Source organism: Belonocnema kinseyi, chromosome 7, assembly GCF_010883055.1.
Source record: "Belonocnema kinseyi isolate 2016_QV_RU_SX_M_011 chromosome 7, B_treatae_v1, whole genome shotgun sequence".
In the NCBI taxonomy this organism is placed as follows: Eukaryota; Metazoa; Arthropoda; class Insecta; order Hymenoptera; family Cynipidae; genus Belonocnema; species Belonocnema kinseyi.
Genome location: NC_046663.1, coordinates 105,574,539 through 105,591,380, shown reverse-complemented (window position 1 = coordinate 105,591,380; position 16,842 = coordinate 105,574,539). Strand labels below are relative to the sequence as shown.

Here is a 16,842-nt window from a genome sequence, read left to right as displayed (position 1 = left end):
ATCTGAAAAATTGCACCCGCTTCCAGCGAAATCGCGGTAAAATTTCAGCCACAACCACGTCTCACAACCGTGAGATAGGTGGTTACAGTCTGTAAAGGAATTTTATTTATGCAATAGATATTAAAATTCGTGTTAAGTTATTTTTATTCTAAAATATTTTATTTGCTCTCAGACAGTGGCACCAATCCTATTTGAAACGGGTCTTCCAGGCAGCCCCTCCCCCCGTTTGAGAAAAAAGAATGTGATGAGCAAAAAAAGCAAATAAAAAGACAAAACGAAAAGCGTGAAAACACATTTATTTCCTCACGCACTTGTGTAACAAATAAATTCTTGAAATACGTGAATAGCACGCCAAAATTTCAAACATCAAATTTTTCTATACAATAAGGAATCAGCAATTTCAATAGAAAAAGGTATAAGAGATCAAATTACATTGCAAATAATTAAAAATTGAAACTCTAATATATTGTTACGCATAAATATTAAACATTTAAAATATTAGGACTTGAATGATTTATTTTTATCAGTTATTCGAAAGTTACTTAAGGTTCTACTCAGCGGCACTAACCCCGAGGAGTATAAACTTCTACTGAGGGGTAAAGATTTCCTACAGTGGTGGGAGGATGGATCATGAATATCTTAAACATTACTCAATGAAACCATTGTCCTTTTACAAATTTTTGAAAAACTTTCAATGTTTTTCAAACATTAGGAAACAGCGTTTATTCATTATCTCGTTTTTATGATTATAATATTGTAAAATATAGAGATCTGAATAAAAGAAATGTTTAAATGACTCGAAAGTGGTCTGAAAATCTAAAAATAATTTAAAATAATATTATAGGTTGAAAAATTATATATGGATTCGAGCACATGACTGGCCTGATGAAAAGTTACACAAATTTGTACTGGATTTATAAAAACTGTTTTGGCAAAATTTATTAATCAATCTTTTTCTACGATATATTTGCTGTAATCGAAAAAATTAATCAGGATACGTTCTTTAATCGCTTATAATTGCCAATTAAAAAAAATTACTTATTTAACTCTGATCTACTTTTTCTCCCAATTCAATTTTTTTTGTACCCGTTTTATTTATGTTGGCATACAGCAAAGGGATATATTAGAAGCATTCTTTTTAAACTTTTAAAAATTCAAAGATACTTACGAAATGGTGCTCTCATATGTAATATTTGCGAACATGTTGATAAATATAAATTTAATCGTGTGCATTATGGATTTGTGTACGTTCCGTTTTATTTCACTTTCTTTACTTAATTATTTTTCTTTATTTCTCGTGCATTTTTAGTTAATTTATTTACACAATATATTTCCCAACTATCGGGACTCCCCCCACCCTAAAAACAGGTCGGGCAGGCGCCCAACCAGCCCCCCCGGGGTTGGCGCCCCTGCTCACAGCCAAAGCTAGAATCAACAAACATGGATGTTGCAGAATTTACTTAATACGAATTTTAATATCATAATCATAAATAATGTTATATTATTATTATTAAGTAACTGTCTATTATTACGAAATTTTCCGTAACGTTTGCCCTGTATAAGCTGGAACAGGGGTTAGAATTACGGAAAATTCCGAAAGGTTAGTTTTGAAAAATCTGAAAAAGGGGTTAAAGTTAGTGAAAATTCCCTAACCTTAGGCATTGCGTATTATTAATAGTAAAGTTTTTAGGAGAAAAACGATAATCTTGAGATTTTTTAACGAAATTGTGTCACTAAAATTAGAAAAATATTAATTTTCTACACGAATTTCGGATTTGGTATCCCGTTTGACTTTTATCTTTAAAAAATAATTAACTCTGAAAATTCTGAACCACTGTGTGCTCAGTTTTTTCATTTTAATTTGAAATTCTCGCAATTTTCATGATTTCAATTTCGTTAACAATTTTGATATTTTCACTCTTTAAACAATTTTTTAATTGAAATTTGTTTAATTATGATTGTTTCAGATTTTAAGCTAATACATTTTGAATACTACAATTTGATTTATTCACAATATTTCAACTTTAAGTTTATCCAAATTTCACATTATTCACTTTGATGTTGTTATAAAATAAAAACGTTTGAAGTTTGATTTTTTTCAAGTCTGAGTTTAGTTGTATGTTCAATTTGAGAGCTGTTACTTCAATTTCTATTTTAAATATTTTGAAGATGTCGTTTTTAAATTTTTCAGCGCAAAACCTTGTATTTATGATTATATAATTGTAATTTCAGATTGTTTGATACAAGATAGTTTTCAATTTAATTATTTTAATTATGAACGCTAACTTCCAAAATTCCCTAAAACTTCCAATATGTTTAATTTTCACATTATTCTTAATAATAGCGAAGTTTTAATTTGAAAGTTCAATTTAAAACATTTTTAATATTCAATCCTAAAGTTTTCCAAATTTAAATTGTTTAATTTCCATTATTAACATTTGATTTTGTTTTATTCTTAGTTCTTTAAATGTAAACTGATCCAAATGAAAACTCTACAATTTTTGAAAATCTTTTTGTAATTTTAAATGGTTAAAATTAGAAATAATTAAAACAAAAAATTTGTGCAATACTTTCATGTAAAATCGTCTATATTAACATGCAATTTTCTCCTCATTCCACATCTGAATTTACATTAATTGAATCTTTCAGCATTTATAAATAAAAATAATATTTTTAATGGATGTTCTCACCCTGTCGAGTAGTCCGAATTTCTGGAAGTTTACGAAAGACGGGACAATGTTGCCAGCTAATTTTATTAATGGATCGTTATAACCCCATAAATAATCATAAACTGAAATATTTAGGATTGGTTCAGCACCCATGAGATTCGCCAATTGAGTCAAGGGGTAGTTTACCAGAAAACCTTTGTCGTGCAGAGCTGACGACACACCCTGTAAATAAAAAACAAAAATTATTGCATTTTAAATTTATGAATTGAAGACACGCGTCAAAAAGAAGACAAAATAATATTCCAACATGTCACCTGGGGTGCGTTGCATTTAATTGTATTGAGACATAATCCGGTTGTCATATACACATATTAGTTTCAGGTCTCTATTTATTATGCAACTAATTGATTAAAATTGTAAAAAATTTAAAGTTTTTTCCCATAAAATTAATAAATCTGGGATAATTAATTCTAGATTTGTAAATTTTCTTAGAAATGGAAGGTTTTATTGACACAAACCAGAATCATATTAAAACCAGGGTCAGGGTCATGCTGTTCTCGATGGGCAATATCCATTTCATCGCGGTGTACCTGCTCGTCTTACCCTCTCCACCCGACTTGTTCTCACGTCCCTGACTGAGCGAAATTGCTATGCCGGACTTTGCCAGCGGGGGGGGGGGGGGGAGCTTTTGTCCTAATGAAGCATAAAATGCCATACATAAAAATGTTATAGTTTTGCAATCAGCAAATTAAAAATATTATATTCGGAATCTATATTTTTTGCGATTTCAACGATATGTAACTTGCAATTAAAATATTCAAATTAGACTAAGTTATGGCGGTAATTAGTTTCTTTTGACCCTGACTAAGTAGCATTATGGAATTTTCCGTAGAATAGTTGAATATGCATCAGTTTATTTGGTAGAAAATTCGGCTGTTGACAATTTATTAGAATTTACGGATTTTTACCCAACTGACTAGAAGAATATTATACTTGAAACCAAGTACTTACATTTTTAAAAAAGAAAGACGAATCCTTAACAAAACAGTACACAATATAAGTTATTTATTATACACAAGCACATATAGACATACACATTAATTTTATAATATTAAAAATGATGGTCGATTCTTGGGCAATCGAACAGAACTAGGGGGTGAAATTGTCAACGGGCGAATTTTCTACCAAATAAACTGATGCATTTTCAACTATTCTACAGAAAATTCCATAATGCTATCTAGTCAGGTTCAAAACAAACTAATGTCTGCCATAACTTAGTCTAATTTCAATATTTTAATTGCAAGTTACATATCGTTGGAATCGCAAAAAACATAGATTCCGTAAATAATATTTTTAATTTGCTGCTTGCAAAACTATAACATTTTTATGTATGGCATTTTATGCCCCATTAGGACAAAGGGGTCGACCCGTTGGCAAAGCCCGGCATAGCAATCTCGCTCAGTCAGGGGCGTGAGGAGAAGTCGAGTGACGAGGGTGAGACGAGCAGACACACCGCGATGAAATGGAAATCGCCCTTCTCTATACAGTTTGAGCGACCAGTTTGTGTGTAACTTTATTACAGTGAACATAAATTATGTCCAACTTTACGGCATTGGAATAATCCCAAGTTTTAAATTTGCTGGGCAATAATTGAGGGATTTCAAGTTTTTAGTACGTTGAAATCTTCCCGCCATTAAATGATCACTTTTGATGTTTACACTTCAGGAATGTTCAAGTGCTAATAATCTACAAATATGGTAATATAAAATATGCTTGCTGTGACTTTTAGTTTCATAAATAATAATTGTATGCACAGGTTTCATTTCTTAAAAATATAATTTAAAATATTTTTAATAATACTTTTTCGATTAATAAATTAGAGGCTATTTTCAGCATTTTAATTCTAAGGCAGTAAATGTGAGAATATTGTATTGTTTTCTTTACAATTAGAGGTAAATATCTTTCTTCAGAATAAAAAAGATTTTAAAAACTACAGAAGATTCGACTAATAGAATTAAAGATTGAAGACTGCGTACAAAAATATTGATCAAGTGTTTTTCAGTTAAGGAAATCTTCTTCGCAAGAAATTTGGAATAGTGGAAAAGCAATATTATTGGAAAAAAATTTTTCAAATTATGGAATAAATAAAATTATTTTGAAATATTTTAAACTTTAATTTTCTATTTCATTTTCAAAGCATGTCGATACTGTATTTGCAAACATAAGTTTACAAAATTCGACCTAAATTAACTTTGAGTTGAATTGAATTCTTTTTGAATTTCATATTATTTATTTTGAATTGCATTAACTTTTGTTAAATTCATTTAAAGCTCCCTTAAACTCAATACTGTTTTCCTTAAAACTTGAATCATGATCAGCTTATTTCTTCTAAATAAATCTAAACGCGCTGGAGTTAAATTTTTTGAGTTCGAGTTTGCTCTGTAAGCTTTTTTTATTTCATTTTAGATTTGGTTACATAAAATTTTCATTTCGGTGAACAAATTTATATAAGATTCACATTAACTTTCATTAAATGTAGTTCAATTTATTCAGAATTCCGTTAGACCTAAATGTGAATTGACTTTGTAGTATGTTGACTTTACTTTTAGTACTGCCACGTCATTCAATTCTTCTTGAATGCCGTTGAATATACTTTGGCGTAATTTTAATTAATTAAAAATTCATTACGAATAGAACAAACGAATTTTCAAGCATTTAAAAAATTATTATTCAGGTTTATATTTTCCATGTGTGATGTAACATTCTGCGTTGACCTTTCCCTCTAGGTCACAAAACCCTGTTACCCCCCCCCCCACTTCGGGAAATGTGACATGGTTTTTGAACGGCCCCTTATTATTTTAAATGCTACATTAAAGGCACTGGACAGAAGATAATCTTGGATAAAGGCATCACGTATTTTATACAAAAAAATACACTTATTATCAGCTGCAATAAAATTAACATGATTACTTTAAAACTACAAGTACTTCCATGGCAAGTTTTATTCAATAATAAGTTGACTAATGGCTTCCTACCCCTGAATTCCCACATCGAAAGTGCGATAAAACATCAAGTAGAAGACATATTTATCTACTGAATCTAATCAGAGAAACTGTTTTGCATAGTAACATAAATTATATGTAATATAATTAACTCACTTATTAATAAATTATTTATATGATAACTTTTGTCTACAAAGAGTTTAAAAGTTAGACCACTTTTATGTGCATAATATAAAACAAACAATAATACTGCGTCAGAAGGAAAAGCGATCATGATCTATGATTTTTTTCATGCATTTTTTTAAGGCAGTGAATGCTCTGTCGTTACCGGCAAAAACTTCTCTTCCGGTACCGGTGATAAAGTTCTCTGCCGGTACATCATTACAAAAAGTTATTGTATATTATTATATTTTCATTACATTCTTTATTACATTATTATATTGTCATTGTAAATAACATTATTTCTGCGACCAGTCGCAGGATTACCTTCAAGATTATTTCTGAGAGCAGCCGAAAAGGTGTGCCTTCGCGCCCCCAAGAGACGTTGGAAAGGGGTAAGGGTTTGACCAACATTATTTCTGTGACCGGTCAAAGGGATGTCTTCCCGATCCCACGAGATGAACATTATTTCTGTAAACGGTCAAAGGGGTGCTCTCGCCCCCCCCCCAACGAGAAGCTGGGAATGGATAAGGGTTTGACCAACATTATTTATGTGACCGGTCAATAGGATGTCTTCCCGGCCCCACGAGACGTTGAAAAGGGGAAGGGGTTTGACTAAAGTTATTTCTGTGACAGGTCAAAGGGATACCTCCCCCCACGAGACGTTGGAAAGCGGAAGGGGCCTACCAACATTTTTTTATTACTGATCAAAGGGATACCTTCCCGCTCGCACGAGATGTTGGAAAGGGGAAGGGGTTTTGCTAACATTATTTCTGTGATCGGTAAAGGGGATGCCTTCGCGCCCCCACGAGACGTTAGAAAGCGAAAGAGGTTTTGCTAACATTATTTCTGCGATCCGTAAAAAGGGATATTTTCCCGCCCCCACGAGACGTTGGAAAGGGGAAGGGGTTTGACCAACATTATTTCTGTGACCGGTCAAAGGGGTGTCTTCTTACCCCAAGAGACGTTGGATAGTGGAAGGGGTTTGACCAACATTGTTTTTGTGACCGGTCAAAGGGATGTCCTTGCGCGCCTTCGAGATGTTGGGAAGGAGTACTGGTTTGTCCAACATTATTTCTGTGACCGGTCAAAGGGGTGTCTTCCTGACTCGGCGAGACGTTGGAAAGGGGAAGGGGTTTGTCGAACATTACTTCTGTGACCGGTCAAAGGGGTGTCTTCCCGACTCGGCGAGACGTTGGAAAGGGGAAGGGGTTTGTCCAACATTATTTATGTAAACGGTCAAAGGGGTGTCTTCCCGACTCGGCGAGACGTTGGAAAGGGGAAGGGGTTTGTCCAACATTACGTCCGTGACCGGTCAAATGTGTGTCTTTCCGACTCGGCGAGACGTTGGAAAAGGGAAGGGGTTTGTTCAACATTATTCATGTGACCGGTCAACGGGGTACCTTCCGGCCCCCAAGAAATCTCGGAAAGGGGAAGAAATTGACCAACATTATTTATGTGACCAGTTACAGTTGTTCTTTCGCTACTACACGAGACTTTGGAAAGACGTATGGGTTTCACCAACATTTTTTATGTGACCTATCATAGATTCCTTTCCGCCTCCTACTATACGTAGGAAAAGGGTAGGGGTTTGACTAACATTAATTATGTGACATGTCACATGGGGTCCCTTCTCCCCCACACGAGACTTTTCAAAGGGTTACGGGGTTAACTCCTTATAAAAAATTACCTCTTAAATCACGTAAAATTACTCTAAAATGTCTGACAGTCCTTTCCTTGTGCTAACAATATGTTTTTTACTGGTACCGGCAGAGAAATTATTGCTGGTATGGACAGAAAACTTTTTTCCCGGTACCGGCAGGAAACTTTTTTGCCGGTGCTGGCAGTCTATCCACTCCGTTTTAAAAATAGGAAGTTGCATTTCATAGATAAGAATACTAGTTACGAATGAATATATGAAAATTGAAGGTTACAAGCATTGTCTCAATAAATTCTTAAGATTTTTTTTTGGAAAAGCATACTAAGCTATCAGGTGCTTCACTATTTTCCTATTTTCTGTTAATTACGTAGGCAAATACAATTTATGAGACGCACTTTGGAAACAAATTTACTAGTCTGAGATTGCTAGTGTTTTCTTGGAATATTAGGGTAATATATTTATTGGTTTGTTTGCACTTACCAGGATTGGAACATTTGGCACTGTCACTATATCCTTTTTCGGATTTCCGACGGACATTTCCGGAACGTAAAATACTGTTCTCTTAGGAGAATAAGTCATTGTTCCATTTTCGTTCCACGTGACGTTTTTATTTTCCAATCTTTCTCTGGAAAAAGGCATGATTATAGCTTTTACATTACGTATAAAAAATAAAACAAAGGCATGGTATTCTGGTTTAAAACCTTTGAAAGGGCAATACAAATTTTAATGTTCAGAATTTCTGAAAATGAAACCAAGAATCAAACGACCAATTTTTTCAAATTTTAAGAGGAACATTTTATGGTGGTTGTCCAAATTTGGTAGTTGGATTCCTGGTTTTATTTTCAGTAATTCTTCACGTTAATTTGATTTTTGGACGTTAAATAGGATTTTTAACGGGATTTTAATCACATTTAAATTTCTTTAATTTTTATATAAATTTTAATGTTTTTATTTTTCTAGAGGAATTCTCAAATTTTATAAACATACTGATAAACGTAAGGCCCAACTTCTTGAAGTTTGAGATCTTCTTCTCTGTTTAAAAATTCCTTTGGATTTGTAATGTTAAAAATATAAACTTTTAAATAAACATCGATAGGTGGTTTCTTCCATAACCCGAAAGCAAGCGTTCCAGGTGCCATTTGAAGATGCTAAAAACATTATTGGTATTAGATTTTATGGTAGAATTTTAATTTTTTCAACAATTTCAGTTTTGAATATTTTCTAAGGAATTAATTCATTTTATTTTACTCACGTGTTCTATAATCAGCCTCACTGGGTCGATGACATATAAAGCATATGCTAATCCACTGCATATGATGCCTGCCATAAACAAGAGGACGCATTCTGCAAAATATAAAATTAGTTTTTTAATTCAACAGAGGGAGAGGGAGAGGCAACATTTAACTATATCTTTTCGTTAATGAACTATCTTTACAGCTATTTATTATTAGTGGTTTTAAATCGTATAATTTGAAATAATATATATGTCTATTATTTTAATTGAGAATTTATCTTTGAATAATTTAAACTTATAATTGTACAATTTATTATTTTACACTTTCAAATCTTTCCAAAATTATTTTCACTGTTTTAAATTCCAAATTTATCAATACTGTAAAACATGATTTGTAGGAAATTACAGAGTTTCATAAAATTACATACTGTATCATTTCAAATAACACACACTTCACTGTGTGATTTTACAAAAGTGTGCGAAATTACATCCTACAACGATATAAATAAAAGGACCCTCGAATAGCAGTGTAATATCATACACTCGACAAAAAAAACTACACATTCCCTCGTACGAAACTTTACATTCAGAAGGGAAAATTTAGTTGCATTGTGTGAAAATACCATCCGTCGGTAAAATCATTTTCCTGAGATTGAAAATTATATTGAGATTTTTAATTTTACCAAAGATCTTCGATTTTGCTCTGACGAAAACTGTACGATTTTTTGTTAATAATTAATTGAAAATTTAGAATAATTAATTCAATAATATGTGAATACGACAGCGTCTTTCGTTATTGCTGTTTATCGATGCCTTCATCCTCTAATTTTGGATCAATTTGATTCTTAATACGAGGAAGTTGGAAACTTTGTTGACAGCTTTCACAGAAAAATAGATCAAATTCGAGCTGTTCCTATTTTGCCTTTTACATTTTCTGCTATTCAAACGGAAAAAATTCAGCTTCTATTAAAAACTTATATTTCTTATTTTAGTTACGGAATGCATGAACTTCAAAAAAATACCCATAGCATCTTATGTATTTTAGGCAGGTGGTAACGTGTCCGGCTTATGTTTCTTCAATCTCCATGAAATTGTAAGAAGTGTTTGAGCTTCGAGTATTCGAATCCTGTCACCCGAATACATTTTATTTTATTTTGTTTTTTCACAGAATGAATTTTTTAATACAATTTGAAATTGTACAATTTTTAAAGTTTGGATTTGAAAATGTTTTATTTTGCAGCGCTCATATATTGCTTGTTAAATTTGTCTCAATTTGTTTCAATTTAAACATTTGAACGCCTATAATTTTCGCATTATTCATCTCTCCTTTCTTAATCAAACCTATTATAATTTTTATTTATATTTTAAACAAGTGTTTCATTTTAAGTGCAACTGTGATAATTCCAATGAGGAATTAAAAATTTTTAGTGATTGAAATGGTCGATATAATTCGACCCCAGGAACTCTACACGAGGTGTTTTCAAAAAGTAAGGTGACTTTTCAATTTTCGCGGGCTACGTACATTCAAGTTTTAAAGTTTTTGTTTTGTTGTGTTGGTACACTCGTCTCGATCATATGTTCACAGTTTTGACTATATAGCTCGTGTTGTTTTTCTGGCAGAGGCGTAAAAGATTAGAAGGGTTTGGTGTGCTCGGCGATTTTCTTCTTTCGAAAAAAATGGAGCAAAGAGTTTGCATTAAATTTTGTGTGAAAAATGGAATCCAGTGCTTTACAACTTTTGAAATGTTGACAGTTGCATACGGTGAGTCTACTCTGAGTAAGAAAAATGTGTATAAGTGGTACAAGCTGTTCCAAGAAGGCGGAGAGGATGTCGAAGACGAACTTCGCCCTGGACGTCCCAGCACGCCAACAACAGGTGAAAACGTTCAAGCAGTGGAAGAAATGGTGTTGAAAAATCGCCGAATTACCATCTGAAGATGCATATCGGTTGGCTCATGCCATGCTATCTTTTCGGACGTTTTGGGCATGAGACGTGTGTCAGCGGAATTTGTTCCAAAATTGCTTAATTTTGATCAAAAGATCCATCGCATGACCATCGCTCAGGAGATGTTGAATGAATGAACAGTCATGTCTCGGCCTCCATATTCATCGGATTTGGCCCCCAGTGACTTTTTTCCAAAAACTGAAGAGACCCATGAAAGGACATCGATTTTCAACGATTGAGGAGATAAAAACTGCATCGCTAAAAGAACTCAAGGCTATACCACAAAATGATTAGCAGAAGTGCTTCAATGATTGGAAAAAGATTTGGTACAAGTGTATTATATCTCAGGGGGATTACTTTGAAGGGGACAACATAAATATTGAGGAATAAATGAATATTTTTTGAGAAAACCATAAAGTCACCTTATTTTTAACACACCTCGTATACCCTAAGAAAAATTTAAAACTGCCCGACCTGATAGTAAGAAAATGCCTAAAAAATGTCTTTGCTTCCCAGATTTGTTGTACTGAATATTTTTCTCATAATTTTTCCTTCAATTTTCTGTTAATAATGTATGTGTTATGCGCTTATACGAAAATTAATACCAATAATCCTTAAATTTTAGAAATTTTGGAAAAGCTTGAACACTTATGCTTAAGAAAACAATATAAAATAAGAATCTGTACGAACAAGCGTATAAAAATATTATTTTTTGTGAAATATCGTTATGTTTTAGTATTTTTAGATCTATTTAGATCCGATTTATTGATAACAATAATATAAATTTTCTTCGAATTTTGAATGTTATGTATAATTTTGTAACGTGAATGGAAGTAAAATGTCAGAACTACCCATTTTGACTTCGAGAACTGCCCATTTAAATTTAGAACTATCCGACTTGGGTAGACTGCCCTTTAGGGTATACCCTGGAACTCGAAAATTAAATTTAAACAAAATTTCCGTATATTTGTGTGTTCAATTTTTTTCTGCTTGCTATATCTCAAAAAGTAAACGAGCAATGGTCGTGAAATTTGGACATTGTAGCTCTAAAGGATGATAAGGTCTGATAAGATTTTGAGCTAGATTTTGATATTCGAAATACAACGATACTATATAATATCTAATATATTTGTTCGCATCTTCGAAACGCATGGATCGATCAACTGTGGAACCTTTTATGACTTGCTAGTACCGAATTATGAAATTAAAAAAAGTTGTTTATTCTGTTTATATGAGAAAAGCTTTCTTGGTATAAGGAATATATCAGATAGTATTGTTTCTGATATATTTGTTCACGTCTCCGAGACGCTTCGAATAACCTTGTGAAGAATCCTCTATATGTCCTCTTATGATCAAACAATACCAACTTATAATTTCTCAAAACATATTCTTCATCTTGTTTATATGACGAAAACTTGTCTAATATTGGGATTACAACAGAAATGTATATGATGTGTTTGTTCGATTTTCGAGACCCACATATGACCTATTGCCAAACCTTTCATAAACTTCCATTACTTTATACCGATAACATTTTTTAATTTTTAGGCATAATTATTTACCTTATTTAAAAGAGGATTTGTTTTTATATTGGGAATATAACAGTACTTTCATTGTCTGTACGAGAAATTTTTTTAAAAATTTGGAATATAACATTTCCGTAAATTAAAAACTTGTTCGTTATAACAGAACACACTTATTGACTCTGATTTTCTTTCTGCTTCTCTGAAAATAAGATTTTTGGTAAGAATGTTTAATATTCTTTATTTTAATGGCTTCTAACTTCAATTTATAAACTTGCTAACTTAAAGTTGTACAATTATTAATACTGAATTTCAGAATTGTTTCTAGTCTAAGGGCCAGCGACACTGGACCTTGCGTCATCGTAGACATTAATAAAAAATCAGGAATGATAGTTTGCATGTAGGGTAATAACAAACCGCAATGCTGACCAAGTAAATCCTAAACGCACTTACCTTAATTAATTACTGAAAAATTACTTTTCCCTCCAAATTAGCATGATAGCTGAGTTAAAAAAAAAAACTAAATGACGTGATTAGAGGCCATTGTGTGTTTAGCAAATAAGCACTGCCACTACTGAAATGTAACATACATTGGTGCAGTGAATTTAATATAAATGTGTATTAAATTTAATATATAGGTCAGTATAGCAAGGTGCGTGAAAACTCAACCTGCTTTAATTTCTTTCAATCTTGTCAAATATTCTCAAATAAATTAATAATCTAGAATTCATCGACTCAGTTGTTATTTATAATGAAAGTGCAATGTAGGGGTAAAATTTTTTCCAAATTTTTTCCAAATTTCGCTCTAAATGGTCCAAATTTAAGGGGAATACAGTTAATTGTAGATTAAGTTTGTTATTTATTTGCTTAATTGAACTTTTCGACTTCAAATTCAATTTTATTTTTTGTAAACAGGAAGAAGGTATCATGTTTTATTATTTAGAATCGAAAATTACAGCAAAACATATTTTAAATTTGTGAAAAATTAAATTATATAATTTCTCTTGTAAGTAATTAACTTGAATGTATATGAAATTTAATATACCCGCTCTTGATGGAGATTCCAAATGCTTGATATATTAATTTGAATACACATGGGTATATTAAATTTAATATTATTTTTAACAGTGCACCCATTGGCAATATTTGTGCGCTTGCCCCCTGATGACCGAGCGCAAAAAGGGTTAGTTTCGTCATTGAACTTGCTTCATGACTGATATGATTTTTTTTGTTTTTAATTTACATCTGTTTCTCCAAAAAACAAATAAATATCCCGGTAAGAAAAGAAGAATTCAGAAAAATTCAGAATCTGTTAATACGTGAATTTTCCTCCGTCGAAAATTCCATCTAGGAGTATAAAACAACAAAATCTATTCTTTTTAATCGAATTAGAAAAATGTAATGAAAGCGTATTGATTGAGAGGAATTAAAAAATGAGGGAATGCAAAAGAAAAAATAGAAAGACAGGGAATAATGTCACTTTGAAGACGAAAAACCTAGTCCTTTTAATCGATCAGTTATAAATATAAAATAATTATGTTAATAGAAATGATTTGTAGTATTGTCAAAGAATATTTTTATAATTCTGTTTAAGGCTAAATTAATTTTGTTTATCTTACACAACATTATTAAATGAATTTATTATTATCTATTATATTATTAAATCTATAATTTGTCTAAACAATATAAAATATTATAATTAAAATTACTCCCCTGTTATGACACACAAAAAATTGAAAGTTCCCAACTTGTATGCCACAAAAACAAATAGAAACTATGCAGTTGCATACATTTTGTGGACATATTAGAAGGAATTAAATAAGTCGAAAATCCAGAATGTAAGTATAGAATTAAAAATAACCATGAGAGGTATGTCTACTGATCGGATTAAGAGGAATTAAAAAATTGAAAAATATATTCGCTTGCATAAAATACAACACAAGTGTCAATCGTTAAGGAAATAAAAAATAAGTTGTTTCGGAGATAAATATACACTTTCGTTGGACACTTGTCTAGATGGAAAATTAGCACATTCAAAAAAATTAAAAAATGCCCACTCTTTCGTTTAGATTTGAAAATATTAAATTTTCTCTATTCTTCTCTTCTTGCCGGGATGTGCCTTGAAAATTCTCGAACCTGTTATCATGTAGATAGGGGTTTAACTCGCGCTGTTGCACAGTGGGGAAAAATGTGCCCACAAATAGTAACCGATTTGGACAAAAAATTTTTTTTTAATCTGATAAGATTTCTAAGAGAGTTGTTGAGCCTAATTCTTCAATCAGGTTTTCAAATTTTATTATAAATAAACCCATATGACAAAAAAATGGCCATTTTTTTATTTGATGTTCTCGGTGCTCGTTAATAACTGTATAATGGGTGAAGTCACACTAGCTACATAGAGTAACATTAGTTAGAAATGTTCCAATATTATATAATAAGCATACATATAATTTATAAATAAATTATTTGTTGAAAGAATGTTTTCTATAATTTTCCATAATTTTACGATTTTTAAGTTATATTGCAAGAAATTCTGATAAAAAGAATATAATGATGAATAAATTTTTACTTGAGATTTTCATTGTCAATATTATAAACAAATTTAATGAACAAGTGCCTAAATCAGGCATTTTTCGACAGAATTTTTTTCCAATCTCCATTGAATGTCAAAAAATGGCCATTTTTCGTCACATTTGTTAATGTATAAAAAAATTGAAAGAATGATTTAAAAATTAGGCTCAAAAACTCTCTTAGAAATCTTATAAGATTATTTTTAAAATTTTGGTTTCTCCAAATCGGTAAATATTTGTTGGTTGTACATTATTTGGAAAGCAGAGTCCAGAGTCGCTGGCTCTTATACTATTCCTTCTCGCGTCTTCCATTCAAAAATTTTAATTTTTAAGGCTTTTTAATGTATTGTCCTATATTTTCAAAGCTTTAATATAAATATTAAAAAATGTTTCTTTAGACTGGTTAATAATAATGATAGCCTTATGATAATGTCACTCAATTTTGAAAACCCTTCCAAATTAAAATCGTTTAATTTGGAATGCTTCCATTTTAAATACTTGAATTTTCGATCCTCATTGAAAATGCTTTTGAATTTAAACAAGTGAAAAATATTTTATTGCAATCCATACTTTATATTTAATAACACAATTTTCAAGTGGCAATGAGATTTATTAATTTGATTAAGGGGACTGGAAAAAATCATGATTCAGCTTTATGATCGTATTTGTTTTTCTGGAAGAGATGTAAAATCTCGTTAGCATAGGAAGGCTACCAAGATATTTAGTCAATAAATTACAGGAATGTATTTATGACATTTGTTGAATGTTTTACCGATAGAACTTCAGTTTATAGTGTCAAAGTCTGATGTAATTTACTTCCGCGGAATTTATTTCCTAGATTTCCTGTTTTTTTTTAATAGAAAAAATTAACACTGTTTGCAAAATACTTGAATAATAATGAGTTTATAAAAAATATCAATACAGTGATGACTTTGAAATTTATTGTCAGAATGTAATATTGTCAATATATATTTTTTTCTTATCAAATGAAAGTATTTCTTTAGAATAGTGCACAGGCAGTGATAAAAACATCCAGAGTAGGAATAAATACCTTTAATTTTTTTTTTGGGAGATGATTTTATCCTGGAATATAAATTTTCAGTGAATGGCTATAAATTTAATTATAACTGCCAATAATGTTTCTAAATCGTTTATTTTACCTGATCTAAATGAATAATTTTCTTCATAATGCTATTCATAATGTGCGAAGACATGTAGATTACCCCTGAGAAGTTTCTCAGGCTGCAATAGATATAATAAAAGTATCGTTGTAGATGGTCAACTGGTGTTATGCTTTGCGTCTCCAGGTGATGAATTTATAGTTTGCCAGTAATTAAATAATAATTATTAATCGATAATGCGACCTGCTGATTAAAAGTGCAATGTCATTACCAAAAAATTCAACCGGTTGAAATATTTTTTTTTTCATTTGCAACTTATTAGTTTCAAGTTTTTGAATTGAAAAGGTAAAATGAGGATTCATTTTTAAAATAGAGATAAGTAATTTTATAATGGGACCCGTATATATCTTTTTTACACATGCAAAACTATTTGTCTGCAAGATCAGTTAAAATCTGTTGCAAAAGGCTAATGTTTGCTGCAAAAAGATGATTCATTTTTTGGCGCAATTACAATTAAAAATTATAAAAATTATGCCAATATTAACAACATTATCATTATTGTAACAATTATGAAATATTTTTATTATACTCAATTTTCACACTCCTTTCTGAAAAAAATGTAAAGTTATTTTTGCAATAAAATTGTATTTGAAATTTTTCCACTGATCTTCTAGTCAGCCCATTTTAGTTTTTCTTATATTCTATTTATAAATAAGAAATTTTGGATTCTCACTTCCGGGAGAATAGTTACGCGGGTTTAGCAGAGTCTTCCGTATAAAAATCAAGTACGAGAGTGACATTGACAATCACAAAAAACTTCCAGAATTCTCACAGGTGTGGCTCGCCTTGACTCACATTTATTCGATTGCGACAATGTAAGCCCGATCAAGGTTCTTCATATTTCGGAATTCCAATATTCTTCATTGGGCTCTTACCTGTTTAGTCATCTACCTTTCGAG

At 31.3% G+C, this 16,842-nt stretch overlaps 1 protein-coding gene across 2 annotated transcripts in view; it reads right to left on the bottom strand.

Annotated features, from left to right (window-relative positions):
- The window catches only part of LOC117175971 (scavenger receptor class B member 1-like), a 110,632-nt gene that overhangs the window by 45,929 nt on the left and 47,861 nt on the right, over positions 1–16,842 (bottom strand). For both annotated transcript variants that reach the window (XM_033365859.1, XM_033365860.1), the window contains exons 3-6: positions 8,743–8,834; positions 8,478–8,638; positions 7,971–8,115; positions 2,691–2,891 (exon numbers count right to left, since the gene is read on the bottom strand). In XM_033365859.1, coding sequence (XP_033221750.1) covers positions 2,691–2,891; positions 7,971–8,115; positions 8,478–8,638; positions 8,743–8,834 — 599 coding nt within the window. The remainder of the gene's footprint in view (positions 1–2,690; positions 2,892–7,970; positions 8,116–8,477; positions 8,639–8,742; positions 8,835–16,842) is intronic.